The sequence below is a fragment of the Saccoglossus kowalevskii genome, chromosome 13 (assembly GCF_978046115.1).
Source record: "Saccoglossus kowalevskii chromosome 13, keSacKowa6.1, whole genome shotgun sequence".
NCBI classification, from domain to species: domain Eukaryota; kingdom Metazoa; phylum Hemichordata; class Enteropneusta; family Harrimaniidae; genus Saccoglossus; species Saccoglossus kowalevskii.
Window position 1 is genome coordinate 27,326,384 of NC_140653.1, and position 25,268 is coordinate 27,351,651.

Genomic DNA, 25,268 nt, shown 5'->3' on the forward strand with positions numbered 1-25,268 from the left:
GGCAGCGACTTAGTTAACATGCACACCTTATTATCGTGCATCTGCGTCAATAGAACAGACCATTATGAATACAAAACAAAGCTGCAGAAGGTATGCTCGGAGGGACTGATTTTTGAGCGCAGGTTGTATGGGTCTTGAAATCAACAACTACTTGTGAGTTACTTATACGCAAATCTTGTTCAACACGGAAAATACGCTGATAGCGTTCGAATAATTAACGCCAGGGGATCGTGTTTCTTACCCCTCGATACTAAATGGAATATTCCCCCATCCAATGTTTTTTCTTGCATTTGCTTGACGGCCTTATTCACGAATCTTGGGCCGACGTCAAAAGACACCCCGCTGGGGAAAATGGTTTGTGCCAGTCTTCCGTTCATTTCAGCGAATTAAGAATTCGGTCCAATAAGAAAAGGATTGGTTTCTTCATTATTATAATTCAGAAGAAGCTTTCCCATGAAAATACATTACGGTTATTCGACCTTACAAAAATCGTCCGCCCGTGACGCTTGCTTTGACTTATTCAATCGCAGACTGCTTCGCGTTTTCTACACAAAAACACTTCCACCATCATGGCGACAACTTAAACCGGAAGAGAATTCTTCAAAAGGACACAATATATCTTAATATTGGATGAGAAAATAGTCAGGACATAATGCATCATTGAAAATGGTGGAATCTTCACCACACGCAAACCACCTCCGTAAGTAGCCTATGTTTTCTTGATTTAGCACTAAACGTTATTTAATAATGCGGATTCTTCTTAAGATTAAAAAACGGTGTGATTTCGGGTTTAATATTTGGAAATAATTATATGGAACAGGCTTTCAGTGAGGCAAACATTCTGTCAAAAATAACATAATTGGAGGGAACGTATTTTTTTTCGAGACGGAATGAATTGATGCTTAGGAAGTCATTAAATATTCAAAAATCACGTGTCAAAGGCGACTTTAAAACCAAAGAATTAGGTTGCCTAATGAGACATGGATAGTAATTGTGTTCCATGACAAACCGCTGGATAATATTCAAATTCGCCACGATGTGATTACAGGCGACGTGTGTTTGATAATTGACTGGCGACGTGGAAACTGGGCCCCTTGAGTGAAACTGACCAACTCAAGGTAATAAAATAACGCGGTGAACAATCAACGTATGTCGATGTTGTGAATGAAAACTACATTACAAAATCAAATAAATCTACTGTACAGCATAATAAAATTAATGTATGTGGCGCCAAAACAACCTGAAAAGAACGCTGTTTCTATCTTAAGATTTGAAATTCCGGCTGCTATCGTAACGCGGCCGATTATTGCTAAACCATGGTAAATCAAACATTGATTATAATTATGAGGACGTTTCATTTAACCTCTTATAAATATTACTGTGTAATCATATAAAAATGTCCATCACGGAGGGAAATTAACGCGAGTCGTGTTTCAAAATGGCTTCTCACAAAACAAACCAGTCTACGTGCGTGTTTACCGATATTTCACACAGCAGGTTGTGACGACATCCTTGGCATTTGAACAAGTGGCAGCTTGCTCTCGAGAGATGCCGGCCTTATCAAATAACAATGCTTTCACATTTTTCTTCTGTTTATTTGATATCGCATTTATTAACATATATATCGCATGTAATATATATATATATATATATATGGATATAAGTTTTGCTATGTTGAAGACATGCGCGTTTATTCAGTTTTTCTGGGCCGTTTCTTGGTTCATTTTTTTCAACAACAAATCTGCAAACCAGAATTCATGATCGTACAGAACAATAAACCGGAACTTAACTAAACTCCATTTTTATCGTCTATTCTTAGAATAATTGTGTATTCTAGGCAAAAACATGAACGGCGGTGCAGTTCATGAATTAATTAAAGAGAAGCTTAGTAAAAGCGGTTATTTATAGAAATTATTTGCCGATCCTCCATGTGCGAAGTTTCAAGCAATTGGCTGGATTATATTGTCAAGTACGTGATCCGTTCTTGTCAAGAAGAGAATTTGAATTAGTAGTACCGAGAGAGGAAAAATGTCTGACGTCCATGAGCTCATTTGAATTTGTTGCTATGGCAGCGCACTTTTTTATACGAGTTATCGTGATGTAAACGGCCGGAGGCACACTTTACTGATCTCAGTCTTTCTAGTAACATTTTGTATCTCTTTTTTTTCTTTACACTCATAGTTTCTACGCCGGCTCTTGTCGGTGTTTGTGCCGCTGTTTTCACAGTTCTAATCGCGCTGCTAGTGGGTATATATCGCTGCTTTTGTCGTCGTAAAGGAACCGTACCCTTCCCGTCTATCAGAACACCGCATGACCAAAGGTCGGGTCGGATAGCCATTGCTGTGGGCAGCGCCACGACTAGGTCACCCCTGGTTACGCCAACTAGCGACCGAGATGTTACCTTCCCGGTGGACAGGAAAGCCTTCTCATCGAAATCGTACAGCAGTACGGTGACGTCATCGATCGACCCACAGACCATCAACACACGGTGGTACATTGAAAATGAAGGTGAGAAAAAACAACGTCGCCAAGATGAGGACAGTGTCATTGCCATGTTGAAAGAGAAGGGAGAAAATGAAGATTTTACGCAACTGGGATGCCTCTTCTTTTCCGTTGAGTATGATTTTGACAAGAACGCTTTTATGGTTACAATCCATAACGCTACGGACCTACCCGTTAAAGACCCGACGACTAATAGCACCGACCCTTACGTGAAACTCTGTCTGCTCCCGGAGAAAAAACACAAGGTGAAGACCCGAGTATTACGGAAGACACAATCCCCGGTCTACGAGGAGACATTCACGTTCTACGGATTGCACTACAATCAGCTCCAAGGAATCACACTACATTTTGTCATTCTTAGCTTTGACCGATTTTCCCGCGATGACGTCATCGGTGAGATCGTGGTACCATTGGCTAATATCGATATGAGTGAGACGGCTGCGCACCTGTCACGAGAAATTAAAGCACGAAGTCCAAAAGTAAGTTTCAGAGTGAGAACAAAAACCCTTCGTGAACGCCAGTGTTTGCGACCTTTCACATATACCCACGTAACTCTTGTTATACTTTTTTGTCGGCAATTTGTTCAAGCAATGGAAAATGATGTCCATTTGGTTCAAAATTAATAAACATATTACAGAACGATAACAGAATCGTTCGAAATGTTACACAGACTGCTTGGCAGTAAAAACCAAGACGTGCGAATGGTTCAAATCAAATACAATGTATAAACAAAAGAAAATGAACGTGAATGTTATACCCCTTTTCTATTGTTTTCTTAAATCTCGAGTAATCATTTATAGCTTGTAGCGTGAGATGCGCTTTAGTACTAATGTGTGTTGTCGGTAAGAGTGTTGTGTTGGTGATTTATTGGGGATGTGGGGGTGGTGTATAAGTTTCACGCATGCGCAGTATCCAAGTTAATTTCGTTCTTTTTGTTGTTGAGACATGGAGGAGTCGGAAGTGAGTACAACCAGTGAGCGTGAAGGCATCTTCTACTTTGCCAGAATTCAGAATAACAAGGATTAACTCGTGTATGAACATGGCCCGGGGGTCACAATAATCCTATATATTTCAATACGTTAAAGAACACTCTATACAAACCGAACCGCATCATGGTGTAATTACTGGTAGCTCTGTCGTACTCAGCAGATGTCCGCATAACCTTAAGTGAATTCATTAACACATAGAAGTTCGATAATATATTACTCGTTACACATAATTAAATTATATTTGAGAATCCGACCGTCATCGACCACCTGCTTTACGTACTACTATGAAACATGCTTGTCTTGAACATTCTGTAAATTTAATTTCCTCTCCATGAGCTCGACGATTGTTCGTCCGTATCCAATCGTATTATGTATTTTGCGAATATTTGATATGCGTAGCGACTTAAAGTTTTGTGTGTGTGTTGGTTTATGGTGATTCCCTATAATACCCATCATCGTACTATACAGTATAATCTTCCCGATAATACTCCATTTTCAAGTTATCTTTCCCACCCACCAGTTCTAAGCCCCACAAATAATAATTTTGTAGTTTCCTATAAGAACAATATATGTAATACATGTATAAAATCGTATGCGCGGCATGTGCTTGTCAGTGAGTAAACCTCCGAAGGCCCGGCGCGTCTTAAAGCGCCACGGTCGCCCGCGTCGTGTTTTATTATAGGCTCTACGTAACAGATACGTCACGTATCAAATGCGGCGCTCTGCGACAGAGAATCTTTAAATTCAGTACAATGAGTCAAATAAAAAGAGACACTCGGTGCGCTACCCCACTAAAACTCTCGTCATGGGCTTGTATCCCACCTTGTAGTGAGAAACCCACGTCATTGTTAAGGTGAGCCCCTCACACAATAAATCCGACTTGACGTGAAGTTGGCATACGACTCAAATGAACTGATGCATCTCCCTTACACTCGGCAAATGTTGAACGAAAGGAAAAGTCGATTAATTTCTGTAATGAACACGCGTGTGTCAATACCTTTGCCAACGCGATTCAGTATTGTGATCACTGACAATTACGCAATAACGTCCTGGTAATAGTATACATATGTGCACACTAATTCGATTGTCCCTGTTTTAATGTATGACATTAATAAACTAGAAACATGTTGGATAACGTAATTGTACACAATTTTAGAAGACACGATACTAATCTTATACAGTGTATAAAGCAAAAGGTCAATTTCATTTAATATTTACTGATACAGAAGTTCGGCTAACACTGACCCGTGTCGACGTCACTCGCAGTATTTACTTTAGATGTCGACGTTATAAAATTAAAAACACTGTAAACTGACGTATTTGTAGACAGCAATTTTCTAAGTTCGGTATCATTGAATACAGTGTCAGACATGTTGATAGCCGGGGCCTCTTTTATCGCCTGACATACGTTGCCTTTTCCGTTTGAACGAATCGTGCAGTCCAAGAAAATACCGTTTGAACGTAAATCACAATAAAGCACGAATTGAAATGTATATATTGATCGTATCTAAATATATCTAATCCTCGCAGAGTTACATGATTAAATGTCAAATAAAGGCTCGATGATATTTCTGTCCTGGCTAATTATTACTAACTAGTCACCGTGTATGACGTGATCACCACTTCCTTAGTGCCATGTTGTACGCGTATGTTGTCGTATTTCAAATGTGAATTTGCAGTGAAAAGAAATTGAAACACTGACGTGCAAAATACGAGGTCTTGTATTTGATAACACGCTGCCAAGCCTATACGGCTGCTGTAACTGTTCAAAACTTATTGTCATTTGATTTATTAGATTGTACTCCACAGACTATACGGTTGTTGTCGCAATTGGCCTACTCATAATTTTTGAGAAAGTTGGTCATAAATCGCATGACAATGTTCATTGGTTTATTATGTAAAATCATGGAGCTATTGTCCAATGGCACCATAAAATAGCAATATTTTGCATTTTTCGACACTTTTTGAAACCTCGATATTTTAAAAAATTCAGGAAAGCAAAAGGTACCTCATCATTAACAATATGTTATTTTTTCAGCCTTCGGCACCAGCTTACAATTTGAGATATGGCATAATATCTCTGCGATTGAACCTATGGTAAAAGCACTATAATACTCGAATTTTCTCGAAAATTAACCTGGTGACCCCCAACTTGTTTTAAGTAAATATTCTTATATTGTCCGGAAGTACAATTTATTGAAAAATTCTGGGTATTTGGAATCACGAGTAGGCTTCTACCTTGAAAGGGAGTTTATAAGTTTATTTATTAACACATAACACCCGGCCCCCAGGGGTTACAAATCAGAAAAATAACTTGGCTGGATGCAACAATTTGTTGTGTGTGTGTGTTTATTTTGTTATCTGCTAGCTGATTGAGATCACAGATAGGAAACGGAATTATAATCATGATGGCCGACCTTTGATGCAACGATTCTATTTAAACATAACCCGCCATGTGATGATTAAATATTGCTAGTGCGTCACTTCACCAACAGAAGTCATTAAATATAAATTATAACACGTCATTTATCATGAGTTTGGCAGAGTTCATTGTTTACTTCGAGGTATATTGAATTTCTATATATATAATTAATATAATTATGCATCATAACTATATTAATTAATTGGTTTTTCTATTTCAATGTACGTGTGTAAATTTCAGGAATACAATACGCCTAACGTTTTGTTTTGTTTGTTGTTGTGTATTTGTTTGATTTCACCATTGAAATTGTATCGTAGAAAATGAACAAAAATTACCCTAACAATTTAAAAAACTATTTGTATTTTCTCGATTCAATTATTTGCAACTGAGTCAACAATTCGATTTTTGTTTTTAATAAACCGACGAAGTGTATTTGTTTCAAAAGAAAATTCCATTTTAGAGGTGGCATGTCTACGGCTGCACGCCACTCCCTGGATCAATTGTGTTACATGAGTGGGCGATATTTATACTCGGTTATCAGCTGCCCACTCATGTGTAAGGAGACATGGGCGGAAACTCAAAAAATTGAGGTATACGCTCTAGCCGACAATATCACCCAAACTCTAGGCGGGTAATCAAATAAAGATTCAAATTTGCTCAAGTTTTATCTTGTGGTTTTTTAAGTCAACTGATTTATTGAGAGCTTGCAATTTTATTTTTTACGAGACCAAGGTTACATGTTGCAGAACTAATTTAGAGTCTTAGTCGGCCCTGTGCTGAAAATAAAAATACCAATTTAAAGCGGCAGGGTCGTCACCTGCGCACGCGCGGGAATTGAGTCCCAAGCGACGATAACAACACACGCTAAAAACGCAAAGGTTCATGGGTAGACGCCTGTTTGTAAACAACGACACGCTAAGGCCGTCTGACGCATGCGCAGGTGACGATTCCCCCCGATTTATTAAAGCGCCATGGCGTCGTGATCGATAAGGGTCCCATCCACACTGTACATTGTACACGCCGCTACGGCGCGGTATTCGAATTCAAACGCACACGTGCATCATTATAAATAGTGCTTGCGGGAATGAAGCAGACTGTACTCGCATGAGTACCATATGTACCATAATTACTCATTTTTAGATTTACTCGCCCAACGCCATCACTGTGTATCCTTCAAGCTGTTTTTTTTTTTTTTTTTTTTTTTTTTTTTTTTTATAAATTATTATATTCAAATATTATTTGTAGCTGCAAGAAGATTATTGTCGAATATATATTTCGACATTAACTATATGCCTTTATTAGTTTCTGCAAGTAAGATGAGTCTGTATATATGTAAATGCCGCGAACAGTGTGCTATATGACCACTGAAGCGTGCCATGAAGTGAGAATAGCCCCGTTTTATAAGTAGAATTATTTTAAGTAAATTATATTATGTTAATAAATTATCTTGGTTCAGTTATAATGGATAGTTTCCATGCTTCATGTGTTTCTTAATTTATTTCATTAAGCGTTAAATGAAAATAACTCTAACATGTGCAATATTAAAACACTACGTGACATGTTGAGCAGTAAACAGTGTATTGTATACGCGTTGCTAGTATACGTATCACGGTGCCCATATCGTCGCGGAACGACGACTGCGGCGCTGTAATTAAGACGCATCGTACAAGGGCCAAGGCAGGAATAATTGCCAAGAGTTACATCCAAGTTGTGATATATATAGCGTTTGCAAATTCGGTTATAACGCGTAGAAAATGGCATACATTCAACGTGTGTAAAATGCAAGTTGATTTGAAAGCGCGCTGAACGATGGTTGTACATGGTAATTAAATTCACTCACTGTGACTGCATGCAATATGTATAAGTCAACTGGCTAGTTTACATTTGCATGCTTCCTGGCCTGTGTTGTCAGATCGGACATAACATCAAACCTTACTGTTATCCGGTTTACCTAAACGTTCTCCTAAGGTGTTGATAGGTAGATCTTCTGGGGGTGCACAGGTCAAGTCAAAGGACTTTTTTCATAAAACCACAGGGTTGATAACATTCGAGGAACACAATACAAATGAACAGCAACATCAACTTGGGAAAAAACTTCTATCTCAAAATTTTAGAGAAGGAAAACAAACCTAAAACAGTTTTCACCAATTCCCTCAGACTGGTTATTTGTCAACTCTTAATGAAAAGTGAAATAAAGCAAATATAATGTAGTAAAAAATAAACTGTCCATACATTGCATTCAGTAATACATATATTTGCGTCATCAAGACTGCAATTTACAATGCCATTTCTAGGTCATAAACATGAATCGTATGCTACGGTATCGTAATTTCAATCACCGTGACCGCAGAAGCACAACTGATGTGCAGATATCGCCGAGTCAATCATGAGAAGGCAATAATTCCCTCGACAGGAAAGCTTGCATACAAAAACCTTTTCACAAAATCACAGCATTGGTATCCATACCATTTGTGAGCAAGTGCGGAGAAAATATAATTATTGCACTGTTATAATCTGTCACCGTTTCACCCCCCAGAGAGTGGTAACCCGCGTCGAGTCGCGCTAAAACATCCCGTGTCTGTATTCTAGCTTTTGTTCCAATTTAATGCTGAGGGATTATACGAATTGTGTGGGTGGAAACTGTATGACATGGCGGCGTTTATTGAATACGCGATACTGATCTATCTCTATGAAGACTGTTTATTGCTGACACCAAATTGAAGGCAATGAGGCAACCCGGGGAGACCGACTTAGAAAATTGCTCATTTGTGCGAATATTGAGGTTGTTAAAAACTACATATACTTAACCATAATAACATATTGTGTTTACAGCGCTGGCAAACAAGTTAAACAGTAGGGTTTTAACCTATGGGTACGCACGTATACTCAGACGCATAGCTGTATTTATAGTCCACGATTCTACTGCGTAATGCAATTTTATTACTTAACTCTAGGACAATTTCAACGTTTTAATTGGAATGAAACACACAGAAAAATAAATCGAACTTACTTTTCCCCAAAATGGCAACATTATTTTGTTTTGGTGGTGCCTGTTTTAATCTTTATACTAAGTATACTTTATACTACGAATTGCTCAAATCTTTCCCAACACAGATACTTATAATCTTTTTTGATTTTATGCTGGAACAAATATTTTGATTTGGACATGCATTTGGACAGTTTGTACTCGTTGGCATGCGGAACCGTCAAAATCGCCATCTTTGTTTCATAATATGAGACCCATATCTCGCACATGCGCGGCGCGACGACTTTAAAAACAAAATACTGTCTATAACAGTTAAAGCGCGGTGGTCGTCGCGCAGCGCGTGTTCGAATTTCATGTAAATAAACAATGTATTTTACACGCGTTGTATACGTTGCTATGAGTCCCATATCGAATACAGACCTAAACGAAAATGCTTACAATGCTGGGTTAGGTCAATTTGACGTCACAGAGCTAACATAAAATATAGTCTTAAATATTAAAATGACGTCACAGAGTTTATAGAAAATCAGCATACTCTAGTATTCCACAGTGGGGCTTGAAGGGGTTAAAATGGCGTCTTCCAGTTCCATTCAACGTATTTTTTTCCAATCCTGATATACTGACAAAAAGAGGAGATCAAACAACGTAATTGTGTAAAACTATTCTTCAAAATTATTTTCATCGTAGTATATAATAATGTGCAACTGAGTGTAGGTATATAAAACTTGTTCCCGTTAACCCGAATGTTTCTACTACACCATCATAAACATCAGATATTTGAGTAATGACGTCACCATTTGGTCGGTCGTACACGCGCAATGTTTACGTCCAGAAAAAACAACGTCGAGCTTTTCCGAACTGAATTGAGGAGTTCCCCATTCTATCCTATTTAGTATGTATATGCCGGCAACTCCGTGGAGACCCTCTATACTACGGCACCTTTTGAACTTTCGTCACACTGAAACGAACACATTTTCACGTTAGAAACGCCCGCCTTTACTTACGGTGCTTTTAATATTGTGAGCACGTATGCGTACGTATTCACAGAGGCTTTTTCTTTTTAAATACACCTCTCTAGGGAGTCAATTTTCAGACACTGTCACATCCGCCGAGTTAAGTGAACATAGAACAGGAAAGGTTTTTTTTTTCGTGTCATCTTAAAGCGGGAGGGTCGTCACCTGCGCACGCTAGTCTGGTTCCCTGCCCAAGTTTTCACCGCTGGGGGCTCAAAGAAAAACAGACGTTGAAATGGGGCAGGGAACCAGACTACTGCGCACGCGTGGGAATTTAGTTCCAATCGACGATAACAACACACTCTAAAAACGCAAAGGCTCGTGGGTAGACGCTCGTTTGTAAACAATGACACGCTATGGCCATCTGACGCATGCGCAGGTGACAACCCCCCTTTAAAAAATAATTTGCATTTCTTGAAAAAAAATAATGTATGATTAGTTCAAATACGGAGATGGAGACGTGTCTAGATGATGTATTTGTGAAAATGTTTCCAGAAACGCTACAAATTCGAAATTTAAAGTATCAGATAACGAGCTCTAAAATTGTGCAAAATTGATAATTGTTTATTTACTTTAAATCGTCCACGTTCACCAGACTGTCGCCATTGACATCATGACGTCATGTTAACATTAGATACATCATGAAGTGACCGTCTCTATTTGTGCAGACCTTATTAGCTCTTTACATGACACGTTATGTTTAAGCTGACGTCAACCCAACGCGGACATCATTAATGCGTAGGCATGAAACTGCTGAACAACTAATTACAAAAATCGACCGTCTGTTATAGATACAGCATTTATGCATTTATCTACATCCCCAAAAAGTAAACAAAACTAATAATTTAAATAATACATTATGGAAATAATAATTAAACACATTTTAGTGAATTTGTAATAATAGTTGTAATAATTGAAAGGGCATGGGCATTTTTCGTATTTCACGTTAATATCAAGACGAAACGTGCCACCACATACAAGCACGGTTTCATTACATCACAACTTTCAGCTTTGTGGGTTTTATTTATGTGTATTCATTTGGTACCTTAATTAAAAAATATGAAACGTAATCGTTATTATTCCACGTGTCAGACTCTTGCCCCAAGAGAAAAAACATTGAATGCCACTGTGAACATACGTTCATTTAAATAACATAAATAGAGAACGCAAATGTCGTTCTTACATAACTTCTCGCATAGTATGACGTCACGAGACAAATGTCTAAGGATTTTGATAATTAGCATGGCACTCAGAAAGCTCCAATGCCTAATACTGTATTCAGTTACCATACGAAGCGGAAGCTGGCTTTCATCGATTAGCTAGTCAAGGTGGAAATCCCATTAAATAACTGCGGGAAATCGCGTTATCTTTAAGAAGACAACTGTTAATCTCCTAAAAACACTCTTCCTTTCCAAGTCAAGTAAAGTGTATGACCCCCTCGTTTATAAATATGTCAACAAATGTTTAGAAATAGTAAAAATCCAGAAACAACAACAATATTTTTTTTCTTACGCACTTGCCCTTCCAGCAATCGTGTTCACACAAATCCCCTGTATCACGGCCCCATACATTATGAAATGACGTACATTGGACAAGGAAGTGATTTATGATTCCGGGAAGAATTCAAATAGGTCGTAAACAATTAAACGTATCTCAGTCAGAGTGCTGTTGAATGGCGGTTCAATTTTGAGTGATTACAAGCGTCAAAAATAGCTACTTCTGCAAAAGAAAAAGGTATACAAGTCTCAGTCAACTCCGTGAGATAGTGTCGCCGTATTACGCCTGTTGAATAAATTGAGCCCCCTAGCAGCAACGCGTTTCCGTGACGTCAACGTGACGCAATGTCGTTTAGACAACTCTGTTTGGTTTTGAAATCATATAATATAGTAAATCTTTATAACTTATTATTATTATTATTTTTTTGACGGTCGATCTCAGATCAAAAAAATTATCGGCACTGTGGACGGAGTCCATGTACATCATTGTACACCACAGTGCGCCGTCACTAGATGACGCGACTAATTTCAATGATGTAGTCAATGACCAGGCTAACCTCGCGCTGTAAATAAACCACGTACACAGTGAGGAACTACACTGAACAGGTCACACACTGTGAATATATACGAGTCGGCACGTAAGTTGTGGCGTAATTACAGCTGGTACATGAAACGTATCTGCCTACAGAAGACGTTATAAACTCAGCATGATGTGAGAAATGATATACGTCTAGCGAAGACGCCATGAACGGTGAAGCGCTAAGATTTCATGAAATATGTATTTAGATTAATTTTAGCATCGAAATGTAGGCATTAAAATCAAATATATGTTAGGTTTCATGAGTTAAATAATAATTGCGCGCATATTAAACACGGGTTTCTTCATTAAATCTCCATTAGAAAATCATGCGCGAGTCACGCATGCGTGTGCATCTTTCCAATACTTTCCTGTCCAGACAGACTTTGATTCTCAGTCGTCACGCTCCATACAAGACGTGTATTATTTATACAACGTATTTTTCTCTGGAAATTTTAAATTGGCGGGGGCTGGGTATAATCATTAAGTCATTCATTGAACTGATTTGTATGGGACTGAAATATATTCCACGTTGTACAATAATCTAAGGGTCTGTACATTTATTAAGGAATGTATTTAGAGCCGCATCAATTCCCGTGATTTTTTCAGCATTTCTGTAACGAATACGTAGCATCACACGTATGCACACTAATTGAAGCTGTTTTCAATCAGAATACTTGTTTTTTTTCTCTCCACAAATGTGTCTGAATTGTAAGATGATAGAAAAAAGGTGAAATGCCGCCCAATTTATAGAATTAAGATCATTAAAAGTTGAATCTACTAAAAGACACGTATTTTTTGCAGAATGTCGGACCTATGAACTCAAAATACAGTAGATTGCAATTAAATCTAAACGCAAATGATCGCGAACGTCTGTACGTGCTCACATCGTTTTGACCATATATGAGCAACAATATTTTTGAAAATTTTCATTCCATCAACGACACGTGATAGTCGAAAACTATTGTGGGAGTATCACAAGGTCAGATTAATCCGATAAGAATCAGACATAATCTAACCATGCGAACATAGCACGATGTCTAAGCAGATTCTTTTGAAAAAATCTTTCGACGTCTTGGATTCCATCAAATTAATTGGATGGCGACATAACGGTGTGTACACAGTGTGCTCTACGTGATATTTGTCTCATCGATATCTGTCCTAGAGGCCGCCCCTGAAAATATTTGATGCCAAAATCTGTCTAATAATTATTATTTCAACATTAGTCTGTAGTCACTGTGTTTATTCTGTTTTTCTATATACTGATAGAAATATGTGTATTTCTAAAGATCCAATAAAGTTATTATATTTGAATACTTTTGTAACGTGAACATTCCAAATTGTAAAAACGTTTATAAGCATGTCACTGATCATAAATGTCAGATATATCCTTCCATATAAAATAAACAAACTCACTCTTTTCTTTCGACATTTTACATCATTTAATGCGACGCTTGTACCTTGATCTCGTGTCTTCAGATAAATCTGTTGAAAATCATGATTGTATTATACCAAAAGCCGCTGAGTGTCGAACGTGACCCAGCAAAGATATATCTTTCTTTAATTTTGTTTTGCGTACTTTTATTATTTGCTTTGTTGAGAATAATTATAACAACAATATGATACAGTACAGTGAAGTCATCAAAGGCGTGTACATTTTTAATTGCTTATAAACTCAAATGCCAGTTACATATTGTACGAACGCGTGTAGTGACGTAATACGTTTTACTTGACGCGTGAATCGGGGGCGCCCACCTAATCCAATCCAATTTGAAAAAAAAATGATTCCAAATGAAAAATAATGTGGTTATAAATTTGTATTTTATAATACATAATGATAAACACGCTTTCGTAAATACAAATATAAAGGTCATATACGGTATGATCAGATTCCTGTTTAGATATTTTCATTATTTCATCGAACGAATAAGCAGAGGTGTGGTATAAGAACAATGTACAGCGTGTCAAACAACAGTATCAAAAATTACATGTCTTGAGATGATGTGATGGATAACCATGGCAACTATCAGCAAAGAGACGAACTAATCAGCTAACTACAGTGAGCGTCCATCAGGATAACCAAGATACTGTTTTGAGCATATCCGGCGGCAAAATAGATTGCATACAAAAAAAAACAATTCGTGTGAATTAATCACGTGCTTACACAGCTATGATTTGTAAGACTAATCTCCAAACGCATGCTATATTCCACATCAGTCGGATTGTTGTTATAACTACACTGGTGAAGCAGAATAATAATAACATACAAAAAATTACAGGTGTTTAATTGAAAACACGGAATAATATTGATTTGTATAAAAGTGACAGTCAAAAACACGGTAATCGAGGAAATTTGAAAATATATTGATTGCTAACACGTGACTAAAATGTATTGATTGTCATGATCATCGACCATGTGATACTATAAAAAAACATGCAATGCGCAACCGAGGCTGCGCAAGTTGTCATTCAAAGCCGACTAAAGACTCGCAGTCATTGTTTTGTTTCCCGTTTTTCACAAAAAACAAACAGAAAACGAGCTATCTCGGATATATTTAGGCTACTTATTTATTTAATCCATGAAATAAGCGTACATTGAAAATTTGAGATTAATCTGTGGGATTTATCCGAATATTTATACAGATGCGAATAATAACATAAACATAAACTGTGCAGCTACCCTGGTATTGTTTGTCGCTGCATGGCTCAATCCCCTATGCATTCTCCAGGCATTGACCGATTGTCGCCCGTTAATGGCGTACTCGCGGCATCCAGAAATGATAATATTTTGAACCTTGACTACTGAAGCTTCGATAGCTTGTTATCGTCGCTTGGGACTTGAATTCCCACGCGAGCGCAGGTGACGACCCTCCGCATAAATCTAAAATTCAGTCTTCAAATATACACCCAACCTATACAATTTTGTACCGAAATACTTAAGCACTAGAATCATAAATGAAGGTGTATGTCCTTTGCATTATGAATGTTTTAAATTGTATAAGTTTATGTTTAAAGGTAGATGGAATGGGATTTTAAAGTGGCTTAGCCAGCGTGACTCATCATTTTTGAGTTTGTAAGCAGTTTACTAGAGACTACCCATGATGCTCTGCTTTATTTTACATATTGCGATTTTCTCCGTCTATTTAAAAAATGTATTGTGAATAGATGTTAGATATAAAATATTGGTAAACATATACCCTCGTTACAGCACGTGTACAAAATGTTGTTGGTTCAATAGGATTTTTCAAGAGTTGTTTGTAACTCGCTGACTTGGATTTGAATTTTTAGGGGTGTTAGTCGGTTCGCTTATTCGACAAAAGAAAAATCGTCTCAAAAATATTTGTGAGTCCTTATTTCTAGATTTTTTTCTGTAATGTATTAGCTTATTTTTTTCAACCTTTTATTCTTTCTTAAAAATTAGCAACCCCTCCGGGAAATGTGTAAGTGTTATTATTATTATTCTAGCATTGTGGGTAAATCTGCAACCGATGACTTGGAGTAACGTTCTTGGTAAAGTGAGAAAGTCATACAGACAAACACACGGGCGGTCGTGTGTGAACGATTCCGCGTTGTACAAAACTAGCCACAACGTAGTCATGTATATTGTCAAAAAAAATATGTTTGGTTTGGCAGAGAACTTGAATGGAACACAATTTGAGGGATAAAATCAAGTCTCGTAGCTCTCGAGATTTCGGCGGCCATTTGCATCTGAGGTTTATTGATATGAGTAGAACAAGCAGATACAAATTGAATAAACTGTCCACGTTCTGTAATAGACGAGAATCCATTTAACGTTAAAATCAAGTTAAGATGTTTTTCCTCGTATAATGTATACGTGTATGTTCGTCTCTACCCCGGAGATCTATATTTATTGGCAGTCAGAGAATACAATCCACTATAGTAATTCAGAATGAGTTGAACCTTACTCATTTCAATGCAATGGTTTTAGAATGTATGCTTAACAATTTTTCCAACAATATTTGTAATCGTCAAATATGCTAGTCATGTAGATGGGGTCAGTGCCGCGGATGTCTGCGACATTCGCACGCATCTACAGTCTGGTTCGATCGGATTTCAATCCATTTGACCGACGTGGGTGTATGTGACCACTAGACGTGCGTAGCATTTGCAAACATCTCCAATATGTGGGTTTCTGTTTCGATAATTATTTGTACGTACGAACAAGTCATCAAGTCCGCTATTTTGTTTATTAGCTGGTCGGGTTAGTAACCCTGATTATAATTACATATACATCCAAATATCACATCTCCGATCGGACGATAAATTTTTGATACAAATCAAAAAAATGCGAAATCTTGATAATGTTGTAATCGTCTGGTGTTACAAATATGGGTTTGCAATAGCTGAACGCATGCGCCGTTGAACGAGCCTAAGTTGTTGACGTAATTGAACGCCGTGGAAGACATTGGCTGGTTCCCGCCTCAAATATCATGGCGCAAGACACTCCAGGAGCCACCGAGAGCAGATCCCAGGGCGCCCGCTTGCGACGGGCACAATATCTCCATTCTGTCTTAACGTCATGACTGCATATTATGTCGTCATACTTGGACCTATCGTGGTAGATATGTATTGTGTCTCTACCGCATAATATTTACCTATGTTTTGAGTTTTAGACGTCAATTTGTGGTGCTTTAAAATAAATCTCTTGTCGATTTGATTTGAATAAATGTTCTTCTGATGTTAACTAATGAATTTACTCACGGACAATTTCCCTCATTCCACATGAAGAAGCCAGAGGACTAACGTTTTTTGTTCCACCACAAACTTGATCATGGAAAATATGTACACCTCCAGATCGAGGCAATGTGCATTGTTGGTTTGTGATATGCGTAATATTTATAGCACCACAGCGGTCGACGCGCCGTGTACAACGCGAGTAAAATACTAGTCCTATACTAGCTTACACAAAAATTCAAAGTCCGCTGCTGTGGTTTGTGCTTTAAAAACCACACGGCTTGGCTAACACGAGATTTAATAACGAAAAAAAAATGTATCAATAATGCGTTAACTTAATGCAGTAACTCGTCTTCTTAATCTTTTGGCTATACGAATGACGCCACAAGAAATCCTGTATAGCGATCATTATTCATGACGAAACGATATCAATGTCTACAACGCATGCGTGTAGTAAACTCGATGGTGTCACGGGAACTTGCCTGTAATAGATCAAAAGCTATTTTCTGCTCAAATTCTCACCCGTTTCGTCGTAGTTACTAGCTAGTTACCGTGACGCCATAGTTATTATGTGTACTACCATGGAAGTGTTTTGTTACATTGCACAGCATACCAATCATAGCACGCTATCCAATGTACCGAAAGGCTAAGTAATAGTTTCAAGTACTCGAAAAAAACAAACAACTAACATCCAAATCCTGAGAATATACTAGGAGTATATATATATATATATGGATTTGTATGCTTTGAAGTAAGTTTACAAATTCAAGCCATATACTCTACTGTAATTCAGACGAATAACAGATCCTAGATGGACGGTTTTTGAGAATTAGATGTAAATGTGAAATTTGATGAACGTTGGCGACTAATAATATAGAGTGATACGTACAACATGACAGTCAGAACGATGCACACAAATAGATAATTAGATTAATCAGCATAGCATAGCAGAGTGATTCAAAAACCTTGTTTAATTTTACCAACTTAATGTTGTCTTGCAATATACAATCAGTCCGTGAGCACGCACTCGTGAGTAATGACCACATGTATATACGGCCATTCTCGTCGGTGTTTTTTTTTCAAAATGTAAGGCAAAAATGTAAATGCCTAGGACTGTAACATGGAATGAAAAGACACACATCGTTTGCATTTAGTAAAATAATGAGTAAATACATGCAAAAATCAACACTACGATAAAGACTTCTAAAATTCTTTAATTTTTAAACCCTGAAATCAACTGATTTTGACACACAAAAAAAATATTAAGAATAATTCATAACGAAATGTATTTTATACGCTTACCAATACTAAAACGAAACATATTTTGCTATATCCTTTACATTTTTGCTTTTTATTTGTTTTGAATCATGTACGAAAAAAGCTGAGTGAGATCACAAAGTGTGTAGTGTGTGTACTTTAATAGATATAATTTTACTTGGCAAAATACTCTATTTTTCTCCATTAAAATAAAAAAAATCACGGAGATACACGGAAAGTTTTTATTGTAATGTTAAATCTAGATTTTCTTTCAAAATATTTGCGATGTTTGATGAACACACCAAATCTAAAATCTAATAACCCAGTCATTATTTATCACTGGGAAACAAGCATGTAAATGTCGTTATCCCAAGACATGCGATTGTATCTTCGCATAATATTTCATTTTGCAGCTAACGTCATGTGTGTTATCAGACCAAGGCCACAATCTACCTCATCTCAAGGATCTAAATAGTGCGATAGGAATAATAATTACAATCAATGAATATATCAAAGAAAAATAAAATGAAAATTGATTACGTCTTAATACTACTCTTCCAGATACCTCGTAACCAAGGGCACGGTGATTTGTTGGTCTCGTTGTCATATCAACCTGCTGCTAATCGTTTAACAGTCGTTGTACTGAAAGCCCGCAATTTACCGAAGATGGACGTGACCGGACTGTCAGGTAATGCTCAGCTTTTACACATAGTCGGTTACATTTGGCTGCGATAAGGAGGTGCATCATTACCGTATTTCTATAGATGTGTGGGGGGTACAAAAACACAAGACTTCATTTGCGGGATTCGATTGAATATTTTTTTTTAAATATCAATTGTTAGATAAAATTAGTATAAACATTCATTCCATGGTCGATATACAACGTGTGTAAAAGTATACACTGGCTATTTATGTAAATTTCGAACGCTTTAAAAAAAATGAGTGTTATCTGCAAAGTGTAAACAATTTTCACTGATTTCTCTGTAATATTTTTATAATTTCCCCGTAGTGCGTTGTATATCGGCCATGGAATGAAGGTTTATAATAATTTTATCTAACAATTGATATTTAAAAAAAAATATTTGTTTGCTGATAATAGTCTTGGTAATTTTAACCTTTTCACTACCCTCTTTTCATCACAAATTTACAAAATAGTCCTGTTTATAGTCTGCACTTTCCTATTGGGACAAAAATAGCTATTTTTTGGAGTAAAACTGAAAATGTTGACTCCAAAATTAGGGTTCATTGCCAGAAATATTGAAACATGTAAAAAAATGCAGAAACATTTGGTGAGAAAGTCTGGTGGTGAAAAGGTTGAAAGTCCAATCGACTACATTTTTTTCACGACTTAGCAACATTTAAAAACATCCTTCCTACTACAGTGTGTGTGTGGTATGTTAGATACATACATGTATTTGTCTTGTCACGAACGAGGATAAAACAAAATGGCGGATTTGGTGATGTACTCGGACACAAATATCGCGCGACACAGAGCCCCACCAATTATACATTTCTAACGGAGCTGTCACCATCAGATATAATGGTCCTCCCCTAATAAGAACTACAGCACTGGTTTTCGCCACATATGACATTTGTTAATGTCAGCAGTGTTTACAGTACGACTGACAATAATCCCGTAATCCCCAAACAAATGCTAGATCGAGTCTGACAGTCATCATCACTTCCAATCGTGCAGTTATTTGGAAAAGTGAAAGAAGGACGTTCACATTCATACTTAGTTCATACTTAGTTTAGTTTCCAACTTATTTGGTACGCACGGCATATATCAGCCATAAATCGACCATGATAATTACCTAGTTGGGTTGCGTCACATATAATTAATCACCTGTGCGTATCTGTAAATCGCACGCGTTTTATGCTAGGGCGGTGGTGTCGCACCACGCATGCGCGAAATTTGTGTTGATTAACAAATTAATTTCCCCAAAATCCATCGCGCTCTACTAACAAATCTTTACGGCAGCAAGTACACATATGAGTTGGGATCTAAGTGAGATGAACCAATACTCAGCGCTTGAAGTTGTTTCTGTTTCTGTGCGCATTACATTGCGATAACTATTATCAACAAATTCCTTAATAGGGGAGCTAGCGCATATATGGCGCAACGACAACTGCCTTTAATTGTAGCAGTTAGCGTATGAAGAAATATGTGCCGTATATCAAATGCAACAGTACTCGCAAGACTTCAAATAAGATAACACAGTTTTAAACATATTACACATATCTATTCATAGCTGCAAATCTGTATTTAAAATCTGTTTGGGACTATATACTCAAGTCTCTCTTGTTTAGACCAGATAGAATCTATCCTCATAATTGTGTAGCTCTGCTTCATTGATTTCGCGGGGCGTGCCGTGAAAACGCGTGCGTATCCCTCTAATCCATTAACGTACTTTGACAGTAAATTTTCACACAATTATGAAACATGCTTGAGAATATAGCAAACTTTCGATTTATATATTTTTACCTCAGATCCATACGTCAAGATCCACTTAATGTACAGCAACCAGCGGCTTGCCAAGAAGAAGACACGTCTGAAGAAACGGACATTAAATCCCGTATTCAACGAATCTTTCCTCTTCGATGTCCCCATGGAAGGCCTGCAAAATGTCAGCTTGGAGTTTCAGATTCTCGACCACGACAGAGTCACGAAAAACGAGATCATTGGTCGGCTAGTGATCGGCGCCAAAGCGTGTGCAGAGGACGAAAAACGCCATTGGAAAGAGATCATGGAAAACCCACGAAAGCAAATTGCAGAATGGCACAAATTAATGGAATGATTTGACCAAGGAATTTGAAGATATCATATTTTTGTAGTTTGAGTTATTGTTTCCCCAAACATTGTATCCTCATTTAATATTTTGGAAGAGAGTACACCTGTTTACAATGTGCATAACCTTTGACCCTAAGACCTAAAGTCACGTGCTCGTTATTACCATACATATTGTTATAACTTAACGTTACATATCAATTGTTTTTACATTTAAAATGAAAGTTAAGACTTTAAGAATGAAATTTGAGATCATGGTTTAGCCGAGTCTACAATTGATGTATATTCAATCAAAAATTATTTGCCAAATTAGCTATCACTGAAACACTGAAATTAATTTAATGTTATATCTGTTACAGTTTAGCTTAATGTTAGGATTTATTCTAGTAGTGAATAAAAAACATAACATCGAAGTAGGCGTCAAACGGTCAAAGGTCAACTAAGATTTGGCGAGCTAAGATTTATCAAGAGAGACTCTACGCAAGCGCAAATCCGATCCGATACGATACGATATACATATATACATACGATATATATAAATATATATAATATATATTCAATAACTGTTATGTAAATCAGTGTTGTTTGCTCCCTAAAATATAAAACATTGATTTAAACGAAAATTAAAAATAACGAACACACTGACTGACCCGCTCTTTAGATCACACTCTCGCGTGTGTCACGTGACAATATAAGCGTTCCTGTTAAATACAAGCATTTTATTTCAGTTATAACTTTTACAATGTTTAATATTCTCTTCCACAAATGAACCCCACAAAGGAAAATATAACCGTTCGTCTCACCCAGCATATCCTCTTATTATTGTCTTGCATTTTCGCTAGGAATTGTGGGTAAATATGTAAGTGAGATTCATCCGTTTTTGTTTTTTAAAACAGTAGTCGAATGAGAGTTTTGATCTAGCATTAATCAGCTGCATGATTCACTATGTAATGTTTACATCTTGGTGTTACGCCGAAGCCGACTCGGAGCCGAGTACCAAGGGAAAACAATTAATTTGCTTTTTATTTAATTGTTTATCACATTTTCGATTGATGAGAGAACCAGAATTCTTTGTAATCTCGAATAGGCCAGTAAAATTGTTGTGTTACGTTAATTATATGCTGGTATATGGAAATGATAAGCTGATTGTTTTTAAATATTAACCAAAGTTAAGTTGTATTTCTGAGGTCCGCGTCGTTTGGGACAATTTGCACTATAAGAAGTGGTAGTCTGTTTGGAGATCAAGTGTACTGCGTTTCGTTTGCAAGTTTAAATTTCAGTCGTCAAATCATCTCGCGAAATGGTTCATTTTGAGTAAGGTGCAAAATGTGCGCAAATCAAAAAAAATGTCTCATAATGAAATGAATTTGATAACGAAAAGGTCACGCGAAGAATTGCATTCTGGAAAAACACACGGGGTATTTAGGGCGTTGAAGGAAAAGTCGTCGAGAAATGTGTTCTAAAACTTATATTCCATCATTATGCAAATTTCTGTTTCTAATATATTACCATCCTCATATGTATACACTAGTTTAAACAGATGAAACAACATGACTCCTTTTACAATCATAAACTATCCAAAGCTCCGTGGGCCAATACTTTCTGTGTGTAAGACACCCTTTGACATGGCTAAAATCAACCAATATTATATTAAAATGACCTTTCACACCGTACTCACGAGCCGTTACCATAGTAATGATTTCAGGGAGCAAATATTCATAATATACAACCGAGTTGTATTGTAGATAAATATAGAAATAATGTAAATGTTTATATTTAAAGTTTTTAATTACTGTGGAATAGTAGTTTTGCAATTATTGTATAAGACATGTACTTTATTTCATGTAACTTGTTTGTTATTTGACACATGGTTACCTGCCGTCTGCTCATCATTGTCGGCCATATTAACAGGAAGTTAACATTAACAGGAAGTGATGTCATCGCTACTAGTTTGTTAAACAGGCACGGAATATTTATAAGATAAATTATCTAGTCTATGAACATTGTCCGGAAGGTAGAATTGTTATAATCTAAATGATAATTGTGCTGTTGTTAATATTCCTAGACTACCTGTCGTCTACCCAAGGTTATCGGCCATCTTATTGGTGACCTCAAAACAAGTTAATGGAGATAATATTTTATGAAGATTTGTTTGTCAATATTTTTATTTTTACACAGTGTATATAAGAACGTTTCTCTAAGATTGAAATGATGCCAAATGAAAGCTATACTTTGTGAAAGAGTGGTGGAAATTCATTGACGAGTATGACAATATGCTATTAATAGTATTGTTTTACAATTTAATAACGCAAATGGGGTTGATCAGTTTCAGTCGGAGAACATACTTGTCGTTAACTCGTGGTCCAGTAGGTTATATACAAACTGAGAACTTCCAAGTCTTTCATATGTCTGTCACAACACTCGCTGAAAGTCTAGGAGATTATAACATGCGATTTCTAAAATGGCATCGTTATCGATAAGAATAAACAAAACATGAATTATTATTTATTTATATTTTAATCAACCTCCAAAACAAGCTTAATTACACACTATTTTAAGCAATGTAAAAGCCACTGTTATCCACGTAGTCGCGATTTTTTTATTTTCAGGCGTTTGTTAGATCTGTGATGCGTGTCCAATTGGGCGCGTGTGGTGACGATGTGGGTTAATATATTCAAAGGTTAATTTATGCAAGAACTTTGATACGACTTGAAATGATACACATCCTGCTGCGCTGCCTGATAAGGTAGCAGTGACAAGTCAGACGGCTAGACACATTAAAGAAATCGACAGCGACGTAAAAAACATTACGTATATGTCTACGTCCATGTCGCCATGGAAATAGAGACCGTGTCAATTTCTTTTGTTCACCATCACAATAATTACATTGCTTGTTAACTAGTCGTAAGAGCCGACAATATGTAAATATGTTTTTTTGATCCCAACTGTTAATTAACGTGTGGTTCCAGTGTGCTTGGTCGACTGTGTATCAATTCATTCACACGACAGTGTAACCCTGCCCTTTTCAAATCAGATATCCTTAATTTCATCCAAGATTGACATTTACAAATTTTAAGACAAGTTCGGTTCTTCCGTTGCATGCCATGGTTTAACGAAATGCCATTTCCAACCGTATTATAAAAACTTCAACAGTGTATATTGCTTCATATTGTAATCATGTTAATAAACAAAGTGGTATAAATGTTATCAGCTGCATATTGATGTGTACGTTTTATTTTTGACGCAAGAGAAGTTATTTCGTTTTACAACTATCACCTATTAACCCAACCGCGCCCTGTCATCTCACTACGATACACTCGATAAAGCCGTCGAACGGAACGAATTGTATCTATTATATCTCGCTGATTAGTACTCAACCTGCTAATAGAATAATCAATGGAAAGCCCTCAATGTATTGGCTAGCATAATCGTCAATAACTCGAATTCTGGTTTGTTTTTCTTTAGAAATTATTGCTAGACGCGAGGAAATAGCTCAAGCTGCATTTCAAAAAACAAATTATGAAAAGCGGTGGCCGTCGCGCAGCACTCGTACCATGGACGTACTAGAGACATTTCTGGAAATTTCACTCGAATTGAACATCGGATAACAAAATCGTCATCCGCTCACACTGGGTTTACTGGCAATATAAAATTAAAATTGATAACAAATGCAGAAGATCGGTACAAACATGCTCGTAAACTTGCCTAGAACATACGGATCTGCGTTAAACCCTTGATTTACAACTTAACATTGCACCAGCTCATGGGCAAGGCCTGTATTTTTTTACCCAATATAATATAAAATTTAAGATTCGAATCTTGTCGTGAAAAATCAAAACTAAGATCAGGCGGCAACTCAGCCAAGATGAAAGTACGTCTGCCTATTCATAAATTTAAGATGAGTACAATAGAAAGACAATGCGTCTTATCAGGTGTGAATCACCGTGCAGCGTCCATCTCTAGTACGTCCATGCTCGTACGAAGCTCGTACCAAAATCATTGTAGTTTATACGTGTTGTATACGTCACGTGGACGACTATAGAATACGACACTTAGAATATAGGACAGGGTAAGCAGTCATTTCATGTATGAATAATTCAAAATACCAAACTCTTCGCATCGCGTCGTGTTCGATAAAGGTCCAGCCATGGGTTTATCCACAGTGGTATACTTTTTGTGAACTACAGCAAATGTAGCCTACTTCAGAAAGCAATGTGAAATGTCGGTATTACGGCCAGTTCCTGTGGTACCAATCTTGAACAAAACCTTTTTCAAGCTCATTAATATATTGATTGTACGTATAAACACGGGGTATACACTCAAACCATCGATTAAAGTACAAGGCTTAAAGTCACGTGATGAGTAAAGTAGGAAGACATCCAAAACACAGTGATGTGGTTTAATTGCGCGCCCCGGGCGAAACGATTACAGCTTCTTTATAGTAGTTTGGAGAAGCTGTGGCGTCATGCCGGGACTCGTGTTTCAAAACCATGACAGGTGAATGATTCAAATCTCATTGAATGAGAACTCAGTTAATTAAGGA

At 37.1% G+C, this 25,268-nt stretch overlaps 1 protein-coding gene across 1 annotated transcript; it reads left to right on the forward strand.

Annotated features, from left to right (window-relative positions):
• The first annotated feature begins 313 nt into the window (after positions 1–313).
• On the forward strand, positions 314–23,941 carry LOC100371563 (synaptotagmin-11-like). Its single transcript, XM_078008334.2, has 4 exons — positions 314–700; positions 2,182–2,981; positions 18,499–18,625; positions 20,428–23,941. The coding sequence occupies exons 1-4, from the start codon at positions 667–669 to the stop codon at positions 20,733–20,735; spliced, it is 1,269 nt and encodes a 422-aa protein (XP_077864460.2). The 5' UTR covers positions 314–666; the 3' UTR covers positions 20,736–23,941.
• Positions 23,942–25,268: the final 1,327 nt, after the last annotated feature.

Bases quoted from the DNA above. Each gene is read 5' to 3' on its own strand.
- LOC100371563 (XM_078008334.2), top strand. From the start codon at position 667: ATGGTGGAATCTTCACCACACGCAAACCACCTCC. The intron at 2,982-18,498 runs GTAAGTTTCAGA...CTACTCTTCCAG, and splicing joins TTAAAGCACGAAGTCCAAAA to ATACCTCGTAACCAAGGGCA. The intron at 18,626-20,427 runs GTAATGCTCAGC...TTTTTACCTCAG, and splicing joins GGACGTGACCGGACTGTCAG to ATCCATACGTCAAGATCCAC.